General features: G+C 41.8%; 1 protein-coding gene across 17 annotated transcripts in view; it reads right to left on the bottom strand.

The window, feature by feature from the left end:
• LOC137209073 (WASH complex subunit 2-like) overlaps positions 1–23423 on the bottom strand; it is a 56159-nt gene that overhangs the window by 14730 nt on the left and 18006 nt on the right. For 11 of the 17 annotated variants that reach the window (XM_067710210.1, XM_067710223.1, XM_067710219.1 and 8 more), the window contains 11 exons: positions 22799–22870; positions 21947–22065; positions 21416–21476; positions 19647–19706; positions 19077–19250; positions 16315–16442; positions 15190–15276; positions 11597–11698; positions 9914–10045; positions 6618–6784; positions 1746–1848 (listed from right to left, as the gene is read on the bottom strand). In XM_067710210.1, coding sequence (XP_067566311.1) covers positions 1746–1848; positions 6618–6784; positions 9914–10045; positions 11597–11698; positions 15190–15276; positions 16315–16442; positions 19077–19250; positions 19647–19706; positions 21416–21476; positions 21947–22065; positions 22799–22870 — 1205 coding nt within the window. The remainder of the gene's footprint in view (positions 1–1745; positions 1849–6617; positions 6785–9913; positions 10046–11596; positions 11699–15189; positions 15277–16314; positions 16443–19076; positions 19251–19646; positions 19707–21415; positions 21477–21946; positions 22066–22798; positions 22871–23423) is intronic. The other 6 variants (XM_067710215.1, XM_067710211.1, XM_067710224.1 and 3 more) reach the window with 1 other exon arrangement.

Raw genomic sequence — 23423 nt, forward strand, 5'->3', positions numbered from 1 at the left:
TTTGCAGGATCTTAGTTCCCTGACCTGGGATTGAACCCGGGGTCATGGCAATGAAATCGCCAAGTCCTAACCACTGGACTGCCAAGGAACTCCCTCTATGCATGTTTTAACCCCTTTTTAAGAAGGCATCCATGTATTACTGTATAATTTAAAATAAACTTTAAACAAAAAATATTTAGGAGATATGGAAGAAGAGCCAGGTATGGGTCTCTAGAAAAGAGGAAGTTCTAGGCTCCTTAACTGCCATTTCCCTCCTTCACTGTACCCCGTAGGGTACAATGTCCCTTGGGATGTGCAGGCATCCGGGACTGCACATGGTCACCCATGACCACAGTGGGAAGGAGAGAGTCTTCCTCATCAAGCAAGGGTGGAGGAGCTGCCTTTTTAGATTCTGTGGCTGCTCCCCCATGGGGGGAATCTCGGGGGGTACATCCCTCCTTCCCTGTCTTACATGTCTTTCTGTCTCTAACACATGCCAATTAGAGTGGTCTGAAGTTGGGGTCGAAGGCCCTCAACAGCGGGCTATGACTTTACTTGATTCTTGGCCTTTGAGGCTAACCCAGCTCAGGTAAAGGAGGTCTCCATGGGGTCTAGCCTGAGAAGCTCTCAAGTTTCCTTTGGGGCTGTTGGCAATTGCCAGTTGGCAATAAAATGCTGCTTGGCCTCACTTTGTTCTGTGTGCACACACTTACATATACCCACATAGGGAATGTGTTGGGGAGGGATGAATGACAGGCCAAAGACAGGATTCCAGTATCCCTAGGTTCCCAGGACAAATATTATCATAATGCCACCTTCCTCTCATTTCTTAATACTCCTTTTGATATAAAATACATGAAGACTTGCTAAATCTTTTAGCTTAGGCGATCATGGTTAGTGATGCCATTTAGATGTAATTGCTGGAAGACTATTTAGACTAGATAGGCACTGATGGACTTTTTTCTCATCACATACTTTTAATTTTTAAAAAAAACTTTGTCATAAAAAACACAACATTTACTATCTTAACCATTTCTAAGTATAGAGTTCAGTAGTAGTAAGTATATCCACGTTACTGTACAACCAATCTCCAGAATTTTTTCATCTTGCAAAACTGAAACTCTGTACCCATTAAACAACTCTCCATCCCCCAGCACCCCCCTCAGCCCCTGGTGATCACAGTTCTACTGTTTCTATGAATTTGACTACCCTAGGTACCTCGTGCAAGTAGAGTCATACAGTATTTGTCTTTTTGTTGCTGGCTTATATCACTCAGCATTATGTCCTCAGGCTTCATCCATGTCGTAGCCTGTGTCAGAACTTCCTTTCTTTTTACTGATTCACTATTAATATAAACCAGGACCAAAGCGTTAGTACTGGAAACTTGCTCCTGTAAGGAATAACCTGTACATTAACTGGCCTGGTCTAATGTTAGCAGAATTCCATGCCACCGGGGCTGGCTGAGCCCCGCAGTTCCTCCAGAAGGAGTGCAACAGCGCTGTCCCCTGCTCTTCCCTGAGACTCAGACGCCTACAACTGACACTGAAGGGGCTGCGTGATGTGGAATCCTTTTCTCCAGCCTTTGCACGTGTGCTTCGTCTGTAAAATACCACTAACCAGAAGATGTCTATCTAAAACCAGGTAAACGAGTTTTTCCATAAGACTCAGTCTCCAAGGTCAGGTTTTAGGACCTGATTGAGGGAAGCATCAGTATTCACGGAACATCACCTCAGGGTTACTTCCTGGGTCTAAGAGGTTAAGAATACCGTTGTTGCAGGAGGAGCAGATGCGGGAGGAGAGCCAAACAGAGAGCTTCCACTGTCACAATCATCTTCAAACAGGAGAGATGCTCTCTGGGTCTTCTTTTGGCTACACAAACAAAGAGTCAAATTAAAGGCAAATGTGATTTACAAAATACAATATTCTTTCTAGGCCACACCTACAGGAACCCACCTACCACCAAAACGCCCGAGTCATCCATTGACCTTACACAGTTGCAGCAAGAAAAACCTTTGAAGTAGGTGCAATTTGTGTCTAGCAAGTCATCACCCGCTGTCTGGCATTCTTGTGTAAAAGCCCAGGGCCCTCCTCATCTTGTCCCTTTGTCAGTTACTTTTGGCTCAAGGTAGGTGCACTAGCTGTTGGCTTTGCCAACGCACACAGCACACTTAGCATTCACAAACGTAGCATTCTCTCTCACCATTTCCTATGGCAGAGGAAGAACCAGGGAGCACCAATGCCTATTTCCAGCGTGGTCAGGAAGGCGGCTGTCAAGAGATCTCAGGGCCAGAACCTGGTTCAGGCTGTGACCTGTGGCCTGGTGCCACCTCAGCCACTTAACCATGTCTTTCCAAGCGCCTCTGTGGGCTTCTGTGCCTTCCCTTCAAACCCTAAACCCATCCCATTCTATCCCCTCCACACAAAGTCTCTAAGAAGCTGGGAAAGCTCATCTTCACTGTTCACCACAGCAATATTCACCCATCTCTACCCCATGTTTGGCAACCACAGCTGAAATCCAGCCACAGCTCTCCTCACCACCTTCCTCTCATCTGTCTTCACCTACCTCCCACCTAGGCTTCCACACCAGCCCCTAGGGGCAGTCGATAAATGTCTGCCAGAATAAATATTGATCAGGACCTTTTAAGGAACAGAATCATAAAAGTAAAGAAACACAGGCAGGCCTAGTACTGGACATGGGCAGTCCCAAATAGAATGTGTTCTAATTACAGAAGGGTCATGTTCTAGTCTCTATACTATGTGATAAGGAACCACCCAACTAGCAGCATACTAGAGAATTATCAAAGGAATGAAAATTCCAAATTCAATGTTAGCTAGATAAAAATAATACTAGTCATTTCAGTATCCATCTACTTACACTAAAAATAATTAGCATATATACCCATAAGAATATGTATCATAATCTTTTCTCTAAGTTTAATTATTAACAAAGCATAATATAAGGTTATTCATTAGTTTAACATTGGATGTCTGCCTACATCTTAAAATTGCCTAAGAATCACACTGACTAGGGAACACAACTAACCAAACAGTTGAGCATACTTACACTGGACACTTACACTAAAGGACAGTAAAAAATTAGGTCTACACCCTGAAGAAATTATAAAAACAAAGAGCCATACACAGTCAGGTAAAATCTAATATGCCTTTAAGGATATACACTGATAAAAATGTACACAAATTATAACCAAAATATATGACTACTAAGTGATGATCACAAAATATTACAAAAATAACTACAACAGATACCTAAAAAGCAAAAACCTTATTAAGCTGCTACAGCAGAAGAAAAATCTTATGCGTGATTTTCTGAACAATTTCTAAAAATCAAAACCAAAACCAAGCTACCCACAGAAAAGAATCTGATGCCAGATTCTGAAGTTCTAAGCTAGAGGAAAGCTAGTTAGCTTTCTGGACATAGTTACAATAGATAACGACAGTGAGTCCTTAACCTTGGATCTCATTCCACACCCTCCGGTACCTGCTGGTTAAATGTGGACATCCCGTGGCGATCTGTCCTCAGAAGAAAAATATGCAGCTCAGTGAACTGGAGTATTTCTCATTATAAATAATGGGATAGTAAGTATTTTGATTCATTAAAAGGGACAGATGTCAAAACACATTAAGATGACTATAGAGTTTATGGCCTACACCAGGACACTTTTGAGACTGAAAGGGAAAATTATTAACCACCAGGCTGAAATGACAGGCACAAAGGAGGCCTCTCCAGACAAGCAAGGATGTCTGAGTGCCCTACTTACAAGGCAGTATTTCGCAACTTTGTTAGGGTCACAAAGCTTCTGTTTCTTTTTTTAGAATGGGTTTGAGTTACAATTTACATACTATAAGATTTATCCTTTAGTAGTGTACAGTTCAGTGACTGTTAGTATATTCACAGAGTTGTGCAACTATCACCATAATCTGAATTCACAATATTTCCATCAACCTAAAGTGAAAGCCCATACCTGTTCACAGTCACTGCCAATTCTCCTTTCCCCTCAGCCCCAGACAAACACTCATCTACTTTCTGTCTCTATGGATTTATCTCTTCCGCACATTACACACAAATAGAATCATACATGTTGTTTTCTGTGACTGGCTTCTCTCAATTATCACAATATTTTCAGGGTTCATCTATATTGAAGCATGTATCTGTACTTTATTCCTTCTAATTGCTGAGTAAGAGTCCATTGTGTGGATATAACACATTTTATTTATCCGTTCTACAGTGGATGAACTTTTGAGTTGTTTCCGCTTTTTGGCTATTATGAATAACGCTATGATAAACATTCACGTGCAAGTTTTTGGGTGGACATTTCTCTCACGCATGTTCCTAAAAACTGAAATTGAGTCATGTGGCAACTCCATGTTTAACTTTTCATGGAACTGCTAGGCTGTGTTCCCAAGTGGCTGCACCATTTTACGTTCCCACCAGCAATGTGTGAGGGCTCCAATTCCTCCACAACCTCTCCTGAACTTGTTGTCTGTAAAAGATTTTTTCGAGAATCTGATGAAAGCTAGCATTGCTGAAAGCTGGATATTGTGTGTAATTGGTACTGGGACATACACATGAAACATGTTTCCTGATCTCTAGACCTGTGACGATATGTGTGTGGTGGGGGCAAAGGGAGGGGCTGCACACGTAAATAGGTAATTTCTATACAGTGTAGAAAATGCTCAAGTGAAACAGAGCTGGGGGCGGGGGGGTTAAAGATGGAGCCATTTTTGCTTTAGACTCTAACCCTATTTCTTATCTTTCTCAGCTGTTTGGGTTAAGGAAGGCTTCTCAAAAGAGAGGGCTTAAACTGAGTCTTAAAAGAAGCTGGCCAGGGGCTTCCCTGGTGGTGCAGTGGTTAGGAATCCACCTGCCAATGCAGGGGACACGGGTTTGAGCCCTGGTCCGGGAAGATCCCACATGCTGCGGAGCAACTAAGCCCCATGTGCCACAACTACTGAGCCTGCGCTCTAGAGCCCGCGAGCCACAACTGCTGAGCCCACGAGCCACAACTACTGAAGCCCACACGCCTAGAGCCCGTGCTCCGCCACAAGAGAAGCCACTGCAATGAGAAGCCCGTGCACTGCAACAAAGAGTAGCCCCCGCTTGCCGCAGCTAGAGAAAGCCCGGGCGCAGCAATGAAGACCCAACGCAGCCAAAAATAATAATAATAATAAATAAGTAAATAAACAAAATGCACAACATTTAAAAAAAAAAGAAGAAGAAGCTGGCCAGGGAAGAAAGGAAGGAGAGAGTCCCAGCAGAGAGAGAGAGCAACAAAAATAAAGGAATGAAATGCTATTTCCCCTACACTCATGACAGTAAATTACATTTCCGTGCTTACAATGTACCAGCTATTGCGCTAAGCGTTTCATATTGGGATTTCATTTAATCCTCTCAATGATCCTGTGAGAGAAGCACTATTATCATTTTTGTTTAACAGATGAGAAAACTCAGGCTCAGAGAGGTTAGGTAACTTGTCCAAGGCTATTCAGAGAGCAACTGGCAGGGCCAGAATTTAGTATCAGGTATTGGGATTCCAGAGCTTACATTCTTAACCAGAGGCCCAATATACACCCAGGGGTGAAGTCATGGAGCCCAAAGTAGAAATGGCGACAGCTGAAGAGATAATAGTCAGAGACAGAAATATGAGACATTTTTGAATCTATCAATTCAGTATTAAAGCTTAACCACACCAATGCATAGGGTTTACATGTCCAATCAATTGCCTCTTTATGTTACTACCATTCAGTTAAATTTCAAAGTAATCATTTAAGGATCTCAAGAGAAAAAGAAAAAAATACATATATTTTCAAGGGAGTTATTCTGAATACACAGCTAATATGCAGCATATTACAATACCAACCACAACCCACGCTCACTCTATATCAGGGGTCCCCACCCCCAGGCCGCAGACCGGTACCAGTCCTGGGCCTGTTAGGAACCAGGCCGCACAGCAGGAGGTGAGTGGCAGGCCAGCGAGCGAAGCTACATCTGTGGCTCCCCAACGCTCGCATTACAGCCTGAACCATCCCCCACCATCCCTGGTCCGTGGAAAAATTGTCTTCCACAAAACCGGTCCCTGGTGCCAAAAAGGTCGGGGACCACTGCTCTACATAACCTGCCACCCTTTAGTCCAAGCATTAACGTGCAGGAGAACGTAAGACCAGCTAGGGGTTACCAGCAACTGGTGTGATACAGCACAGCTCTGCAGAGAACCATCTTACTAAACAGGATGTTTCTCAATGCTGAGCAGATTTCTATCCAAATGACAAACTTAAGTAACTTGGACAAAACTTTACATTCTTTAGGGTATCCCAGGGAAAAAACAAAAAAGACAACGAACTGTACTTAAACCCCTAACAAACTAAGAAAAATAGTATTTTAAGGTTAAAAAAAAAAAAGATAAGTAGAAGAAATTAGGTAAGGATCCATGAAGAAAAACATTTCCCAGTACCAGGGGAGAATAACTTGCAAGTGAAAATCAAAGACATTCTCGTTTATATGATTACCAGGTGATGAACGATCGGCATGTCACCCCCAGCAGCTGATATCTTGCACATCAAATACCTTCACCTATTACCATAGACACTGATGAAATGATTTCTTACAATGACTGTCTCACCTGTCCTTAGCAATAGCAAACAGATCATCCTCATTGTCCTCCTCAAAGAGGCCGGCCTTTTTCACGACCTTAATCTCCTGGTCTTGGGTGGTCCCAGAGTCCCTAAGTTCTCCTTTAGACTTGTCAGATGCCGAGTTGGTCTGTGAGTCAGTAATATTCCACTGGTCCTTAAAAGATAAAATATATGTTAAAATCCTCTGGCCATTTAGATTAAGAAACCTGAGGAGTAAAATAAAATTCACATTTGTTAAACTAACTTGTATTTAAACTAAGTGTATCACTTTCGAGGGAAGCTTATGTCCAAGGCTTTTCACTGAACTCAAATCTAGACAGCTGGGTTCTTTGACCTCCCCAGACCTTATGGTGTTTCCCTCCATCACTACCTGCCACAGTGTTTCTCTCTCTATGGTCCTGTTCTGTGTTAGGACAAGGAAAGTTCTCTACTTTAGAGATCAAAATTAGTTATACAGGGGAATGAGAAGATACAGGAATGTTTAAAAAAAAAAAAGTCGAGAACTCTCAACTTTGGAGGAATATGATATTTAAATTAAAAAATCCCAAAGCAAGCTGGGGAAAAAAATGTATAAAAAGCTCATGCGATGTAAACAAGACACAATGAAAGCTGCTAGCAACCCTTTTACCACAAAGTTCTGAATCTGGACTTTAGAAAGCAATTAAGGAAACCCCACCTGGCTATGCTCACCTCTTCAAATCAAGGATCTCCTGAGCACTTGCTAAGTGGTCCTGGAGTCTAGAGCTTTGCAAATCAAAGTGGGTTCCACAAGCAGCAGCTTCTATTATACAGAATTTCTACCCCTCTTTCTGAATCAGAACCTGCATTTGACACAGTATGTCCAGGTGATTTCTTCACACGTTATAGTTTGAGAAGTGCTCCCCTAGAGCAGGGGTGCTCAACGGCGACCACATGCTAGAATCCCCAAAAGAGCCTTAGAAACCTCCAGTAACAGGCCATACCCCAAATCAATTAATTCAGAACCTCCAGTGGTGGAAGCTGGTATCAGTACTCTCTAAAGTTCTCTAAGCGATCCCGCTGGGCAGTCAAAGCCGAGTCACTGTTCTAGAACCCTGGTTATCTTTACTCTGCAAGTACTTTTGCTCCCTGCTTTAGCTAATATTTTTATTTTCCCTGAACCACAGTAATACTACAGAAGAAAAAATTCAACTGATGGTTGGCCATTACTATAGGGAGAACAACCCACTAAGAATGCTAGAAAGAAAAAAAAAAGGAAAATCCATTATAAATTCACAGACTTCAGTAGAAAAAGCAAATTATGTTGTGTCATTTTAAGTTGCTTTCAATTAAAAAGAATGAACACATCTATCATTTATCTGCCTACATCATACCCTCATAACTTACCTATAATGTTAAAACAGAGTATTATAAAATAGGAAGATTTTTAATACTCACAGCTTTTAATATCATTATATTTAGTCTTTTTCTGTACAGCTAAATTTGAACAGCTGCTAAACTATATTCTCAATTGGCTCTGTTAATATATATCTGAATAGCAAATGGAAACACTGTTAAGACTCTTATAAAAAAGGAATTAAACGAGCATAGACCACTCCTACCTTGTCTAGCTACCGTTCTTGGTTAACGAAGCACAGCAATCATTTAACAAAATAAAGTACTGGGAAAACTGGGCAGCTACATGTAAAAGAATGAAATTAGAACACTCCCTAACACCATACACAAAAATAAACTCAAAATGGATTAAAGACCTAAATGTAAGGCCAGACACTATAAAACTCTTAGAGGAAAACATAGGCAGAACACTCCATGACATAAATCACAGCAAGATCCTTTTTGACCCACCTCCTAGAGAAATGGAAATGAAAACAAAAATAAACAAATGGGACCTAATGAACCTTCAAAGCTTTTGCACAGCAAAGGAAACCATAAACAAGACCAAAAGACAACCCTCAGAATGGGAGAAAATATTTGCAAACGAAGCAACTGACAAAGGATTAATCTCCAAAATTTACAAGCAGCTCATGCAGCTCAATATTAAAAAAACAAGCAACTCAATCCAAAAATGGGCAGAAGACCTAAACAGACATTTCTCCAATGGAGATATACAGATTGCCAACAAACATGAAAGGATGCTCAACATCACTAATCATTAGAGAAATGCAAATCAAAACTAAAATGAGGTATCACCTCACACCAGGCAGAGTGGCCATCAACAAAAAAATCTACAAACAATAAATGCTGGAGAGGGTGTGGAGAAAAGGGAACCTTCTTGCACTGTTGGTGGGAATGTATATTGATATAGCCACTATGGAGAACAGTATGGAGGTTCCTTAAAAAACTAAAAACAGAGCTACCATACAACCCAGCAATCCCACTACTGGGCATATACCCTGAGAAAACTATAATTCAAAAAGATACATGTACCACAGTGTTCATTACAGCTCTATTTACAATAGCCAGGACATGGAAGCAACCTAAGTGTCCATCGACAGATGAATGAATAAAGAAGATGTGGCAAATATATACAATGGAATACTACTCAGCCAAAGAAAGGAATGAAATTGAGTTATTTGCTGTGAAGTGGATGGACCTAGAGACTGTCATACAGAGTGAAGTAAGTCAGAAAGAGAAAAACAAATACCGTATGTTAACACATATATATGGAATCTAAAAAAATATTTTGGTTCTGAAGAACCTAGGGGCAGGACAGGAATAAAGATGCAGATGTAGAGAATGGACTTGAGGACATGGGGAGGGGGAAGGGTAAGCTGGGATGAAGTGAGAGAGTGGCATGGACATATATACACTACCAAATGTAAAATAGATAGCTAGTGGGAAGCAGCCACATGGCACAGGGAGATCAGCTCGGTGCTTTGTGTCCACCTAGAGGGGTGGGAGGGTGGGAGGGAGATGCAAGAGGGAGGGGATATGGGGATATATGTATACATACAGCTGATTCACTTTGTTGTACAGTAGAAACTAACACACCATCGTAAAGCAATTATACTCCAATAATGATGTTAAAAAAAAAGTAAAGGCCTAACTCATTTGAATTAGCATGTATTATAATTTGAGGGTGATACTTATTTTATTCCTAAGCATTTTGAAAAGATTAATCTTTAATATACTACAATAAATATCTTTCTTCAAGAATAGAAAGACAGTCTTGTGAACATAGTTTTTGGTGACCGAACTTCACTAGATCTAAATAGGCAGAAAAAGAAAAGGTTTAGGACAGCTGTAACTCTTAAATTCATCAAGCCATCTCCTACTCTTCTCTAGAAAATAACTTTCAACCCACCTCCTCATCACTGCTGAACAATAAGGCAGATGCTTTCTTTTTGGAAAGCTCAGAGGGCTTTGTTTTCTCTTGGCTCTGAGTTAGTAGAGATGATGACTGCTTCTTAGCAGCTGTAGCCCCAAAAAGATTATCCTAGAAAAACAAATGGCAGAAGAGTATGACAACTTAGAACACATAAAACAAAAAACTGAAGACATTCTCTCATGTCAAATTAGTAGAGAATAAGTCTCCAGTCAAGTGAAGAAGATATATCACACCTTTTGGGGGGAAAAAAAATCACACAATACTAGTAAATGCCACTTCTCACTTATGTATGAATCCTACAACAACAGCCTACAATCTTCTCTAACTATATTCATCCATAGAAGGGAAACAGATACCATAAAATTCAAAGGCGGAACACCTGGGAGGAAGCAGGAAAGGGAATAATGTGAGGACAAAGTCATAGAAATAGGAAGGAACCTGGCCCCGCCCAGTCCTCCTGTGGGCGGGCCCGCTATGCTCATTAGGGAGGGTCCAGAGCCTGCAATTAGCCTGAGAGCAGTACAGCCCCCTGTGGCAGCCAGCAGCCTGCACCTTTCTTTCTATGAATTAGAAGCCAGACCAATGCATAAAGAGAAAGATACAGGGAGGTTTCTCTACTCTTTCACATTTATGGAAGACATACACCTGGGACAGAGGGAAGGAATGACTTGTGTTTCTGATTAATTTCAAAGGGACAATACAAACTTAAGAAATAATTTACTAAATAAAATCACTGGCCTAGTAAGAGCTGATTCTTATAGGTTCAACGGCATTCCCAAAGTACCTATTAAGGTACTTTTATTTAGGTAAAGGGAACAAAACCATAGAACTTGGTCTGAGCCCAAGTTAAACAGAAAAACACTCTTAACAACATACTACAGCAGGTGAACAGTCCTGTAGTGTAAAGACTGGATAAAGGGAGTCTTTAAGGAAAGTGTGGGAAGGTAGGAAAGGCTGTGAGACTAATGAACTGGCACTCACTGGGGATATGAATGACAGAGCTCACATTTACTACGCACTTACTATGTGCCAGGCACTGTGCCAATGGCTGTGCATTAGTTGTTTTAGCTGTCACAATGACCCTATATACTACTAAGTGAGATGAGATTCAGAAAGGTTAAGTTACTTGCCCAAGGTCCCTGATTTGCATGTGGTGGAGCTAGGATATGAACACAGGGCTCTGATGCCAAAGCCCATGAGCTCAGCCACCGCACAATACTGCATAAGAGCAAAGGTTTGGCTTGTCTTCCCTCTCATTTCTTTCTCCCACTTTGCTCTCATCCAGCGTGGGAAAGAGAAGCAAGGTGAGGACATGGTTGCCTTCTCCCCTCCACTCCCACTTTATCCAAGACGTTCTTGCAGACCATTGGGTTCCATCCCCTAAAAAGTATTTCTTAAAGGAAGATTTTAAAAGTGAAACCTACAAAGCCTTGCATAGAGCTGGGTCAAGAAATCTAAGGCCCTGCCCATTGTGCAGTTAAGAGAACTTAAGAAAGGAAATAAAAACTGAAATGTTTTTGTTATATAAGCCTCAGAAAGCTTGACTGCTTCCCTATCACCTTGTTCTACTGTATGAGCCTCTGGTTATAAAGCTACATCAGCAACAGTTTTCTACTAATGGAAAACTTGATTATCTTGTGTTGCAGTAACAAGGTTTACCTCTTCATCTTCGTCATCGAAAAGCGAGACCGAGGTGGGGAGTTTGCTAGGCAGGAGAGATGCATCTTTCGACTTACTCACACTTTGAGAAGAAAACAAATCCTGTTGGATCAAGATTAAAGTTCCTGGTTTATAAAATATACCAGCTTTTAAAGTATCAGATATAAAACACTAAAGTTTACGACATGATGGCTGCCGTGCATCCAGGTCTCTTTGTCAAAGAGGGAAGCTCGGTGACACAGTCCTCGAGGAACACGCATCAGTCCATCCTCACTGCGTGCAGGTGAGAAGGAAGAGACCCACATGTAACTCCACGTGGCGTCACTGGAACCCAGAGGTTTTTATACTCTCACCTGGATGATTAAGGCAGGGGAAATTTTTCCAATCAACTTCCTACCATGCTTAAAAAAATAACTTCCTTTTTCTGTCCAGAGAATCAGAGAGATTAAACAGATTTAATAATGGAAATAGAAGCTAGATTAACAAATTATTGGATCTACGACTCTGTTTTATTTAGTTATATCCTCTTTCCTATAATAAGAGTATGATATGATTTCTTTTAAATAAATACAAATTAAATTTTAACTTTAAACTATTTGGCGTTCTTGAACGGCAGCTAGGAAATGTTGCAAATTAGAGAAAGATCTGGTAGATTCTGAAGAAATTTCCAAAATGTTATAAAATGTCAGCCTATAATGCAAAGAAAGATCTGCAAACTGAGTTGCATGAATCAGAAACATGAAATAGGGTAACTATTCCCTCAGGATAAGAAACTTCAATACATAAGAGACAGGCAAATAGGACAAGAACATAGTTTCTAAGACCTCTGGATAATTTTTTTTTAATCATGTAATCAATGTCTACTCAGATATGGAGCTAATTACTTCATTAACTGAGAAAAGCTCCACTCAGCCCAGTGGCTTTTGCCTAGGCCCCATGGAGTCCCCATGGGTCTGTTTGGGTAGAAGGGGCCACACAGGGGCAGTCCCAGGCTTCCCATGCCTCTCCTGCATTTTAAGCATTGGCAACATTTCACTTAAAGAAAGTGCTGTGTTTAAAAAAAAAAAAAAAGTAGTAGTAAACCAAAACAAAGAACAAAAACAAATTTCAACATCACTGTTTTTGGACCCTTAACTAATATCTTCCTTGGTGTTAGGGGAAAGAAAAGGCTTTCCATTACCTTAAACACCTCCCCAAAATGATTCCACAAGGTAAACTTTAGCTCCACACTTGAGATATAAAGGGAGGAGTAAATATTCAATCCTTTTGGTCCAAAGCTCTTCCTAGACTGCATCGTTTTACTTCTCCTTGCCTATAAACCTCGACAATATCCAATAAAAACAATCTGTGATGGTACACATGGGACAAAACCTGTGGTGGTGGATTTAAACCTGTCTGCAAATTCATTTACACTCCTACTATCAGGAAGTGGAGTTGATGTCCCCTGCCCTTGAATTTGGGCGGGCCTTTGTACTGCCTCAACCAACAGAATGTGGTAGAAGTGACAACGCTGACTTCTGAGGCTAGGTTACAAAAAACAGTACAGACATACCTCATTTTATGGTGCTTCACTTTATTGTGCTTCACAGATATTGCATTTTCCACAGATTCAAAGTTTGTGGCAACCCTGTCTCAAGCAAGTCTGTCAATGACATTTTTCCTACAGCATTTGCTCACTTTGTTTCTCTGTCAAATTTTGGTAATTCTTGCACTATTTCAAATCCTCCACCAGCAAAGATTATGACTTGCTGAAGGCTCAGATGATGGTTAGCATTTTTTAGCAATAAAGTATTTTTTAATTAAGGTATATACATTTTTTTTAGACATAATGCTATTGCACACTTAATAGACTACAGTATAGTATAAACGTAACTTTTATATGCACTGGGAAACCAAAACATTCATGTGACTCACTTTACTGAGATATTCGTTTTATTATGGTGTCTGGAACCAAACCCGCAGTATCTCCCAGGTACACCTGTACAGCCTCTGTGCAGCTCTCTTGGGAATCTCACTTTGAAGCCTTGAGGCAACACCCTAAGAAGTCCAGCTTCCCTGAAGCTGCCATGCTGGGAGACCACACAGAGACAGAGAGGGACCTCCCAAGAGCCCCAGCTGTTCGAGTCTTTCCCACCCAGGCACCAGACACATGAGTGAGATGACTCTCAGCCTGGCCACCTTCAGACTGGAACCACATGAGAGACCCTAAGTGAAAAATGCCTGGCTGAGCCCAGTCAACTTCTACAACCATAAGAGGTAATAAAACTTATTGGTGTTTTAAGCCACAAAGTTTTGGAGTGATCTGTTTCATAGTAATAAATAATGAGAACACCTGTTGAGTCACTGAAATTGCTCACGTTTGGTTTTTTCACTTAGTCAACAACTCCCTGACAGCTTACCAAATACCAAGCACTAGTCTAGGCGTTAAGGACACAGGCAGGAAACACACCGTCCTGCCCTCATGGAGCTTGCTCTAGATGGGACATAGACAGTGAACAAGCAGACATGAAGTGTCACATGGCAATACATACTGTGGGGACAATAAAACAGAAGAGGGGCTAAGGAGCACAGTGTGATGTGTGCTGGCGGGCTTGCTATTGTGCAAAGGGCTGTCACAGGAGACCTTGCAGGGACCTGGAAAAAGTGAGGAAGTGGGCTATCCGATTCTGGGAAGAGCACTCCCAGAGGGGCAAAAGCCAGCCCAAAGATCTCCAAGTGCCTCTGTGTGTGATGATGAAGAAGCGGAGAGTGCAGGATAAGACCAGAGTGTGAGGCCCCATCATGCTCTACTTATGTGTCAGGAGTTTGGCTTAACTGGACTTCACTTAATTCCTATCTTCTGCACACTGGCCACCAATGAAATATATGCCTCAAGATTTTATTTCCATCAACACTGATCCCTCTACCTCCAAAGAGTTGTATGCTCATCCTGGCTATAAGTGCAAAATAACCACAAGAGCTTAACCCAGAGTTCGTAATTTCTTGAAATTACATATAAATTTCTGCCATGTTCCCATCTTTCTCTGTGAAGGGGATTGATTACTGCCCATTACACATTCTCAGATAGGTCTCCGATCCCTTAAAACCCTGGCCTAAAGTTAGCTCTAAAAGGATCAAGGCCTGTGGAAGTCAGAAAAAGCAGTAACGCTTCTGAGAGTTGTCCCTGCGTCACTGGAAAGGTGCTTCTAGGCAGGGCCCTGGAGGACTGAGGCTGTCTGCAAGGCAGTGCCAGCCCACAAACTGTTAACAGTCTATGCCCACTGTTTAGTGAGACTACTGAAAGAGGAAGCAGTGTGTTGATTTCTGTTCTCGTACAAGCACCTCATTACATTATGGATCAATTAATAGCCTAAAATATGAGTATCCTGAATTTTCCTCCCAGGAGATTCACTGGATTCAAACCCAACAGTGAAAGTATTGTATACATGTTGCTTTCTATAGACCATGTGTTCTCAAAACATTATTTTCAATGAAAGAACTAAAGTACTTAATAAGCCTTATAACTCTACTGAGAACACCCTGAATCAGAAATACTTTCCAATGTCATATCCATGAACTATTTCCCAGAACTAAGAAAAAGATGAATTCCTTACCTCAGAGTCATCCTCATCTGAAAATAAACCTTTGTGAGTTTTTGTTTCTGACAACGGCTTGAGATTTTTGCTGGAAGGGAGGGTAACCTTTGTTGGGGAAAAAAAAAAAATTGAGAGTTAACAAGCCAGACACCTGAAAATGAGGGTTCATTCACTCATTCATTCAAAAGATGTCCTGAATCTCTGCTAGGATAAGGTCCCAGGCCATGCAGCAGGGGAATAAAAACATCATGGACCTTGGACATGTATCAAGTGCATATAAAGAATTAATGCAAAAAGAGAAGTACCATGAGAAAGAATTTTAAAATTGGTATATGTTAGGAATGAAAGAAGAAACAGTCCTTGTAAAGTAAATTTCTCAGGACAGACAGGACCTGGACATGGGAGATGGTACAAGCAAGAACACTCCAGGCAGAGGGAACTGTGAGAAAAGAGAAAAACAAGATAAAGCAGAGGGCACATCTGGGGGATCGGGGTAGGACAGACTGCCTGCCTCATACAGTGCACAAGTGGGACATGTACCTAAGCTGGAACCTAAGGTGGGCATCCTAGGAGGCTGCTGGGTTCTGAATGCTGGCACCTAGGTGGTCAGAGGCAGAGAGGGTCAGGGTTTCAAGCTGTGCAGGATAGCAAGGGAAGGGACAGCAGCCAGAAGAGCTTAAAGAGTGATGGAGATGCAGCCTATTGGCCAAATACAGGTCAATTTGAATTACGATGTTAATGGATCATAACATGTCAAATAGCGAATCTATGATCCTATAGTGATACTAAAAAAGCAGGAAAGAAGGAGGAGAGAAAGCTCTTCTGTTCAGAAGGATGCCAGCTAATTAACAAAGAAGAAATGGTAGAAGTAGAACCACATTCTTCTGTTTTCCCCGCCACCCAACATGATAACTGGTTCAGGAAAAGATCACCAGTGGATGTTAAGACCACCGAGGAAGGCAAAATGCCACAACTGCTGAATCTAGGTGCTAGTTATTTGGGTGTTTGTTGTATTCTTTCAACTCTCTGTACATTTGAAGTTTGCTATACACTTGAAAGGAACAATACTTCCCTCTGGGTTCCAGTGAATTAACAAGATGCCCCAAATCTACACTCCCGTGTTTAGTCTTCCCTCCTGCTTACCTTTTTTTCTGCTCTTTCTTTATTTTCATCTGTCTGACTTACAGTAGCCTCTGGCAAAGCTGCCGCTTTTTCTTTGAACAGATCTCCTTCCTCATCGTCAAAGATACTGGCAGTGGATTTGACTTTGTCTTTAGAAAGAGACCACAGCATAAAATTACACGGAGGTCAAAAATCCCATCACGAAATTCACAGATTAAAAATTCTTCTCTCCCAGGGCTTCCCTGGTGGCACAGTGGTTGAGAGTCTGCCTGCCGATGCAGGGGACATGGGTTCGTGCCCCGGTCCAGGAAGATCCCACATGCCGTGGAGCGGCTAGGCCCGTGAGCCATGGCCGCTGAGCCTGCGCGTCGGAGCCTGTGCTCCGCAACGGGAGAGGCCACAGCAGTGAGAGGCCCACATACCGCAAAAAAAAAAAAAAAAATTCTTCTTTCTCAAAGAATAAACAGAAAAAGTATGTTATTGCTTGATTAGTTACAAAGAAATATTAAGTGGACTAGATTGGAATTTTTCAAAGAACACAACAGATACTCCAATGAAACGCAGGACAGACAGTTTAACCATCTAGCTTACACCCTTATCCAAGAAGCAGTACCTTATGCTTGGAGTAGTTTGGACTAGCATAAAGGGTAAAAAGAGACCTACAGAAAGAAAGATCATTTAAGAGTCAACTGCTCTAGGAATCTGAGAAGTGACAGTTGGCTCCTGCTTTTAAAAAGTTAAACTGGGACTTCCCTGGTGGTCCAGTGGTAAAGAATCCGCCTTACAATGCAGGGGACGCAGGTTCGATCCCTGATCAGGGAACTAAGATCCTACATGCTGCGAGGCAACTAAGCCTGCGCGCCACAACTATTGAGCTCACGCACCTCAACAAGAGAGCTGCAAATTACAGAGCCAACGCGCCCTGGAGCCCACGCGCCACAACTACAGAGCCCACGTGCCCTGGAGCCTGCGTGCCACAACTAGAGAAGAGAAAACCTGCATGCCACAACTACAGAGAAGCCCGCGCACCGCAACAAAAGATCCCGCATGCCTCAACGAAGATCCCACGTGCTGCAACTAAGACCCAACGCAGCCAAAAAATAATAAATAATAAAAATAATAAATCTTTTTTAAAAATTAAAAAAGAAGTCAAACTATACAGAGGCATATAAAAACAAAAACTGAAACCTCCCACATAATCCCACCTGCCCACCCAAACAAGGCCAGCAGGAACAGTTTGATATACATGCTTCTAATTTCCACAAAAGATATACTAACATGTTAACTCTAGTTATTCGCAAATACGGCTAAATAATAAATAACACAATTTGAAGAATGTGTCTTATGATTTGCATTTTTCACTCAATGTACCTAGGGTATCTTCCCATGTCAACACACAAAAAACTCATTCTTTCTCACAGCTTCACAAAATTCCACTAAATGGAAGGACCATAATTTACCCTACTGATGAATATTTGGGGGGATTCCAACCTTTCGCTACCACAAGCATTGCTGCTCTGAATGAGGTGTGTGTCACTGAAATAGGGCACTGACTCACGCATGTCCCAGGAGAACAGCAGCTGTCAATGAAAGCGGCACCAACTTACTTGTGATTCCAAATCAGTTAATCCCACCAAGTGAGAGCCCTTCCAAGCCACGAGAGGCACTTACTCCTTTATTCACTGTCATTTCAGTCGGCCTAGATGTGAGCGTAGTATGTGTCCAGTTTGCACTCTTTCTAAAACCCGGCTATTACTTCCCTCACATTTCTGCTGCTGTCCTTACTTTCACACCTACTGCTGGAAAAGGAGCTAAGTCCAGAGACCCTGCTTCTCGATGCTTCCTGGTCCATCTAGTCCTTAGGAGAAAAAGCCCTTTGTTGCTCAAGTTGCTAGAAGTTGTGTGCACCTCAGTGGTCTACCCTTCTTTTCTAGAAAGACAACCAATAAACCCAATCCTTTGCAACCCATGGACAAGCAATCTCTACCCACCAGGGAGCCTGTCAAAAATGCAGAATTGCAGGCCCCACCCTAAACCCAGTGAATCAGAATCTGCATTTTGACAAGAGTCCAGGGAGAGACATCTGCCATTAAATAACCACTGATTCATAGGAGTGAGTTCATGAACAAGCTGGCTGAAATTTGAGGGGAGAAGAAAGGAGAGTGCCGAAGTGGCCAAGGAGCTAAAAACCCTGTTACAGAAGTGAAAGTCAAGGTCACCTGGGCTTTCTGGTACAGAGCGGAGAAGCTGGGAACTAAACAGCTAGCATGAACGTTCTGCTCATGCTCGTGTATTTTCCTAAGGACTCTGGAAGAAAGTGTGATTAAAACTTTCTCTCTAACTGAAAAGGTCAAAACTAGCATCTTGGGCAGATATTAGAGGGGAACAGATTTCTCTCTAAATAAAAAAGATAATTCTAGTAACTAGTTTCCAAAGCAGGAAAAATTGGTCCATAAAATACAGACCTCCAAGGCACCATAACTATCTAAGTAGAGATGAGACAACTCTGACAGGAATGCTCGAGGAGGGATTCTGGCACTGCAAGAGATAAGGAACTAGATGAACTTCATGCCTTTTTAGGTCAACATTTTTTTTTCTTTTCTTTTTTTTTTTTTCTTTGTCTGCACCACACGGCTTGTAGGATCTCAGTTCCCTGACCAGGGATTGAACCCGGGCCACAGCAATGAAAGCCTGGAATCCCAACCACTAAACCACCAGGGAACTCCCCTAGGTCAACATTCTTTATTTGGCTAAATTTCCAGAAACAGAGGATGGAGCAGTACCTGTCTTGGGAGGTTTGCTACGGGATGCTGCAAAAAAGTCATCATCATCGTCGTCATCATCAAAGAGGCCAGCAGGCGCTGGGAGGTACGAGCTTTTCCCTGGAGTGGGCTGCTCGGGCTTCTGGGCCTCCTTCAGTGACGGAGCACGGGTGGCACCAAACACATCAGTGTCCCCTGTGGGTGGAGGGACAGGACAAACCAGCTGTGAGCCAGGGTGGGTGCACTTCCTGACTTTACAGGAGGGGAAAAAAAGCAACAGTACCACCACCAAGAACTTGTACTTTCAGTTCATCCACAAAACACATTAACAGGACCCAACAACCTCCAACCTTTACTGATATAGAATGTCCCACAATGCAGAATCAACTGATCACTCAGACCGAAAAAAGTCCAAGGCCACTGATTTCTAAGGTAATATGAGCTAACACAGGTTAAGTCAGCTCTCACTCTTAGATGCCCTCCGAAGTTCTTCATACTCTCCTCCCCAGTCAGTCCTTTGAAGATGACAATCTTAAAAATGACAAAACAACAGGTATATAGTTTTTAAAAACAAACTCTAAGTTATGATACCTAAAAATACAGAAACAGCTCCTGCTGGGATTTTCTTTCCAGGTTTGGAGGATGAAGACGCTAAAATGAGAAACAAAGAGATAACATTTCAACAGAGAAAACAACTTTCCTTGTTAAATGCACCTTCCTAAAATATGTGCAATACAGTACACAGCTAATAAGAGAATTTTAAAACTAATTTTTCCTAAAAACAAATATCATGTATTAACGCACATATGTGGAATCTAGAAAAATGGTACAGATGAACCCGTTTGCAAGGCAGAAATAGACACACAGACATAGAGAACAAACGTATGGACACCAAGGGGGGAAAGGCAGGGGTGGGATGAATTGGGAGATTGGGACTGACGTATATACACTAATATGCATAAAATAGATAACTAATGAGAACCTGCTGTATAGCACAGGGAAATCCACTTCGCTGTACAGTAGAAACTAACACAACACTGTAAAACAACTATACCCCAATTAAAAAAAATTTTTTTTAACTAATTTTCCTAAAAGAGCCATTTTAAAATTCCTTAGTATCATCTTCTCTACCAATGTCATGACTTTTTTTCTTGGTATTAAATCAATCTAGGCTGTGACTCCCATGGAAGATCACTGACTCTGGGCAGGCTATAACACTGGGGTTGGCTGGGGAGGCCAAGGAAGATGTAGAGTACAAATGGGGGAGGCAAGGGACAGAGCAAGCAGGGCTCAACAGTTCTGACTCCATCCAGTCCAGTTGGATGAGAATAAGCAAGTAAAAAAGAACAGCAATGGGCTTCCCTGGTGGCGCAGTGGTTAAGACTCTGCCTGCCAACTCAGGGGACACGGGTTTGAGCCCTGGTCCGGGAAGATCCCATATGCCGTGGAGCAACTAAGCCCGTGTGCCACAACTACTGAGCCTGTGCTCTAGAGCCTGCGAGCCACCACTACAGAAGCCCACGTGCCTACAGCCTGTGCTCCGCAACAAGAGAAGCCATTGAAATGAGAAGCCTGTGCACCACAACGAAGAGTAGCCCCCGCTAGCCGCAACTAGAGAAAGCCCGTGCACAGCAACGAAGACCCAATGCAGCCATAAATAAATAAATAAAATCTATTAAAAAAAAAAAAAAGGACAGCAAAATATCGGAGACGTCAGTGACAGAAATGAAGACAAAAACAGGAAAGCAAGAAACTAGGCAAGTCACAGATGCCAAAAAGTGGAGAGCAGGAACCTCAAGACAATCAGGTCAGCCAGCATCATAATAAGTCTAAAATTTGACAACTTGTGGCCTGGGGAGACCAAGTCGCTTAAAATAACTCATTCCCAATTCCCAAGAACTACCACAGACCTAATGGAAAAAATTTTTAATTTTTTAAATAGCTTATGGATGCTTTTTAAAAATTCCACAAATTATTCTAATGCACACTGGGCTGAGGAATTACTGATTTCCAACTTATGTGCAGAATTTCAGAAATGTTTCTTTGAACTTTGAACTAAATTTGATTAAATTAAAATATCCTCAACACTGCTGGAGTGCTTTCGCTGGTTCACTTTGAATTCTCTAAGAAAGAGACAAAATTGTGATGTGGGTTTACAGATGGTACTTTTTGTTTTTTCCAAGACATGAATTCGTGTAAAGGAACAGCTTTTAACTAGACCAAGGTGAACACAACAGCTTCCTGCCTAACAGAGAAACAAGGTTTGGGAATAACTTTAGGGGTTCCATCTCCTGATGGGAAGTAACCAGTTCTGGAAATCTGTGCATGAAGAAGCACAGGCAGCATCAATCCACGCTCACCTTCATTAACAGAGGCTCGAGCTCCCCGATCCTGAGGGGCGTCCGTGAAGAGGTCACTCTGCTTGTAATAAAGTAGACAACACAGTTCAAAATAGCAGAGGAAAATGGAGCTGCAGTAAAGATGTCTAAAGAAAAGTGCCTTGTAAAGTTTAAAGCTACATATTTACTGTTCTGTCAGAAAATCAGTTCCATAGTGAAGACTATGACAGAATCAGACCCTGGAATAATTTAGGTCTGCCCAGGAATTAAATACAAACGTGGAAAAAGACAAAAGACAAGGTAAGAAACAATCACTTAACCAAGTAAATTTTCCACTATTAACACTCATATCCTCTCCCTATTTAACAAAGGGCATCAGGATACAGTATTTCCTCATTTTGTGATTCTTAGTTCAAAATCTCCTAAAATATGAAAGTAGAAGCAACTTCCAAATAAGAAGCCATCCTTTCCTTACTAAAGGAACTAACTGTATTTCTTCCTTGGGGACACATGACACAGCTATGGAGAGCTTCGCTATTCCCGCCGACTTACCTCCTCATCCTCATCATCAAAAAGTCCCTTCCCTCCGCTGAACAGGCCACCTCTAGAGCCAAATGGTGAGAAGTCTTCATCTGTCAGCTTGGGGGGTGCGAATAAGTTATCTTCTTCATCTAGCAAACAGAAAGAAATGTTTTGCAGGGAGAATTAAAGATGGGCTTAGAACCCCAGTTCTGGGGATTAACCTTTATAACACCCCAAAACTGGCATAGAGTTTATCTAACCATATGTAACAAGGACTACTTGAATGTTGGCCGTCTCAGGACCTTCAGACAAAAACTCATTAAACAGTTCACTGAATCCCTTAAAATGCTCTTTGGTTTCCCACTCACAAGTCTGTAAATGTCTGGGGCAAGGTAAACTCTGCAGGCAATTACTTCCATCTAAATTTCTTCTGAAGCAAGTCTATGCTTCGATTGCCATCCAAGACCTACTCCACCAGAATCTGAGGGACAGAGAGGTAGACTGAAGAGAGAGCTGCAGATTGACACAGTCCCAGGTGGAAACATAATGGACATTACCACTGAATGTTAAAGGGTCTGATATAATATTCCTTATTGAAAACAAATGCTAGAGCTCCCTAGTTTCTAAACGTCTACAGAAGTCTAGAAAGACAGCTAATAGATACCTATAAAATCTAGTAATTCAAATCTTTAAAGCATTTTAACTCCACACTCACTTCTCCCCACACCCCAAAAGCATGCTCTTAAATGCTTTCAAAAAATGTACAGAGACAGACCTCATTTGTCAGCACTTAAAAAGGCACTTTTACAGATCACATAAGCAATATTCCCATTCCCGAGTCAAGAGCCTCCTAAAACAAGAGAATTGAGGGGAAAGGCTTACCATCTGAGGGAGTTTTCCTTTCCTTCTTCTCTTTCAATGTCTTCCGAGGTTTTGCTTCCCCTGGGGATAAGCCTTGAAGAATATTTCACAGTTTGAACAATACTCAGTCCACCCTTAGTATTTACTTACTGACTCTTCACACACATCTGCCATCCTCACAACTCCTAAGCTAAGAGCAAGACATTCAACTTTGTATCTCAGCTCCACCTGAGCACCCCTCTCAGTGCCTTACCCAGAGCAGACACTCAAAAAGTGCCTCTTTTTAAGGCAGAAAGCTTCAGCTACCATACCAGGGTCACGTGCATGAGAGGACTGCACTTGCTGAAAGACTTCTGGCATCTTTCCACTCTGTTAAATCACTAGAATATAGTGTATGGTACATTTTTATCTGGTCAAAATAAAATATAGGAGTAAATATTAAGCCAAGGATTCTTCATCTGGGGCCCATGGTTCTCTGTGGTACCCATTAATCCCATGAAACTGCATATATAGATGCACCTATGTGCATTATTTGGGAGATGGGCTGGGGGTGGGGGTCCACAGTGTTCAGTTATCGAAGAGTCTATAAGCCAAAAAAGATAAGAACTACAATTTAAGCCTCTTGCGCCTTAGTAATTAAACAAGG

This window comes from Pseudorca crassidens, chromosome 16 (assembly GCF_039906515.1).
Source record: "Pseudorca crassidens isolate mPseCra1 chromosome 16, mPseCra1.hap1, whole genome shotgun sequence".
NCBI classification, from domain to species: domain Eukaryota; kingdom Metazoa; phylum Chordata; class Mammalia; order Artiodactyla; family Delphinidae; genus Pseudorca; species Pseudorca crassidens.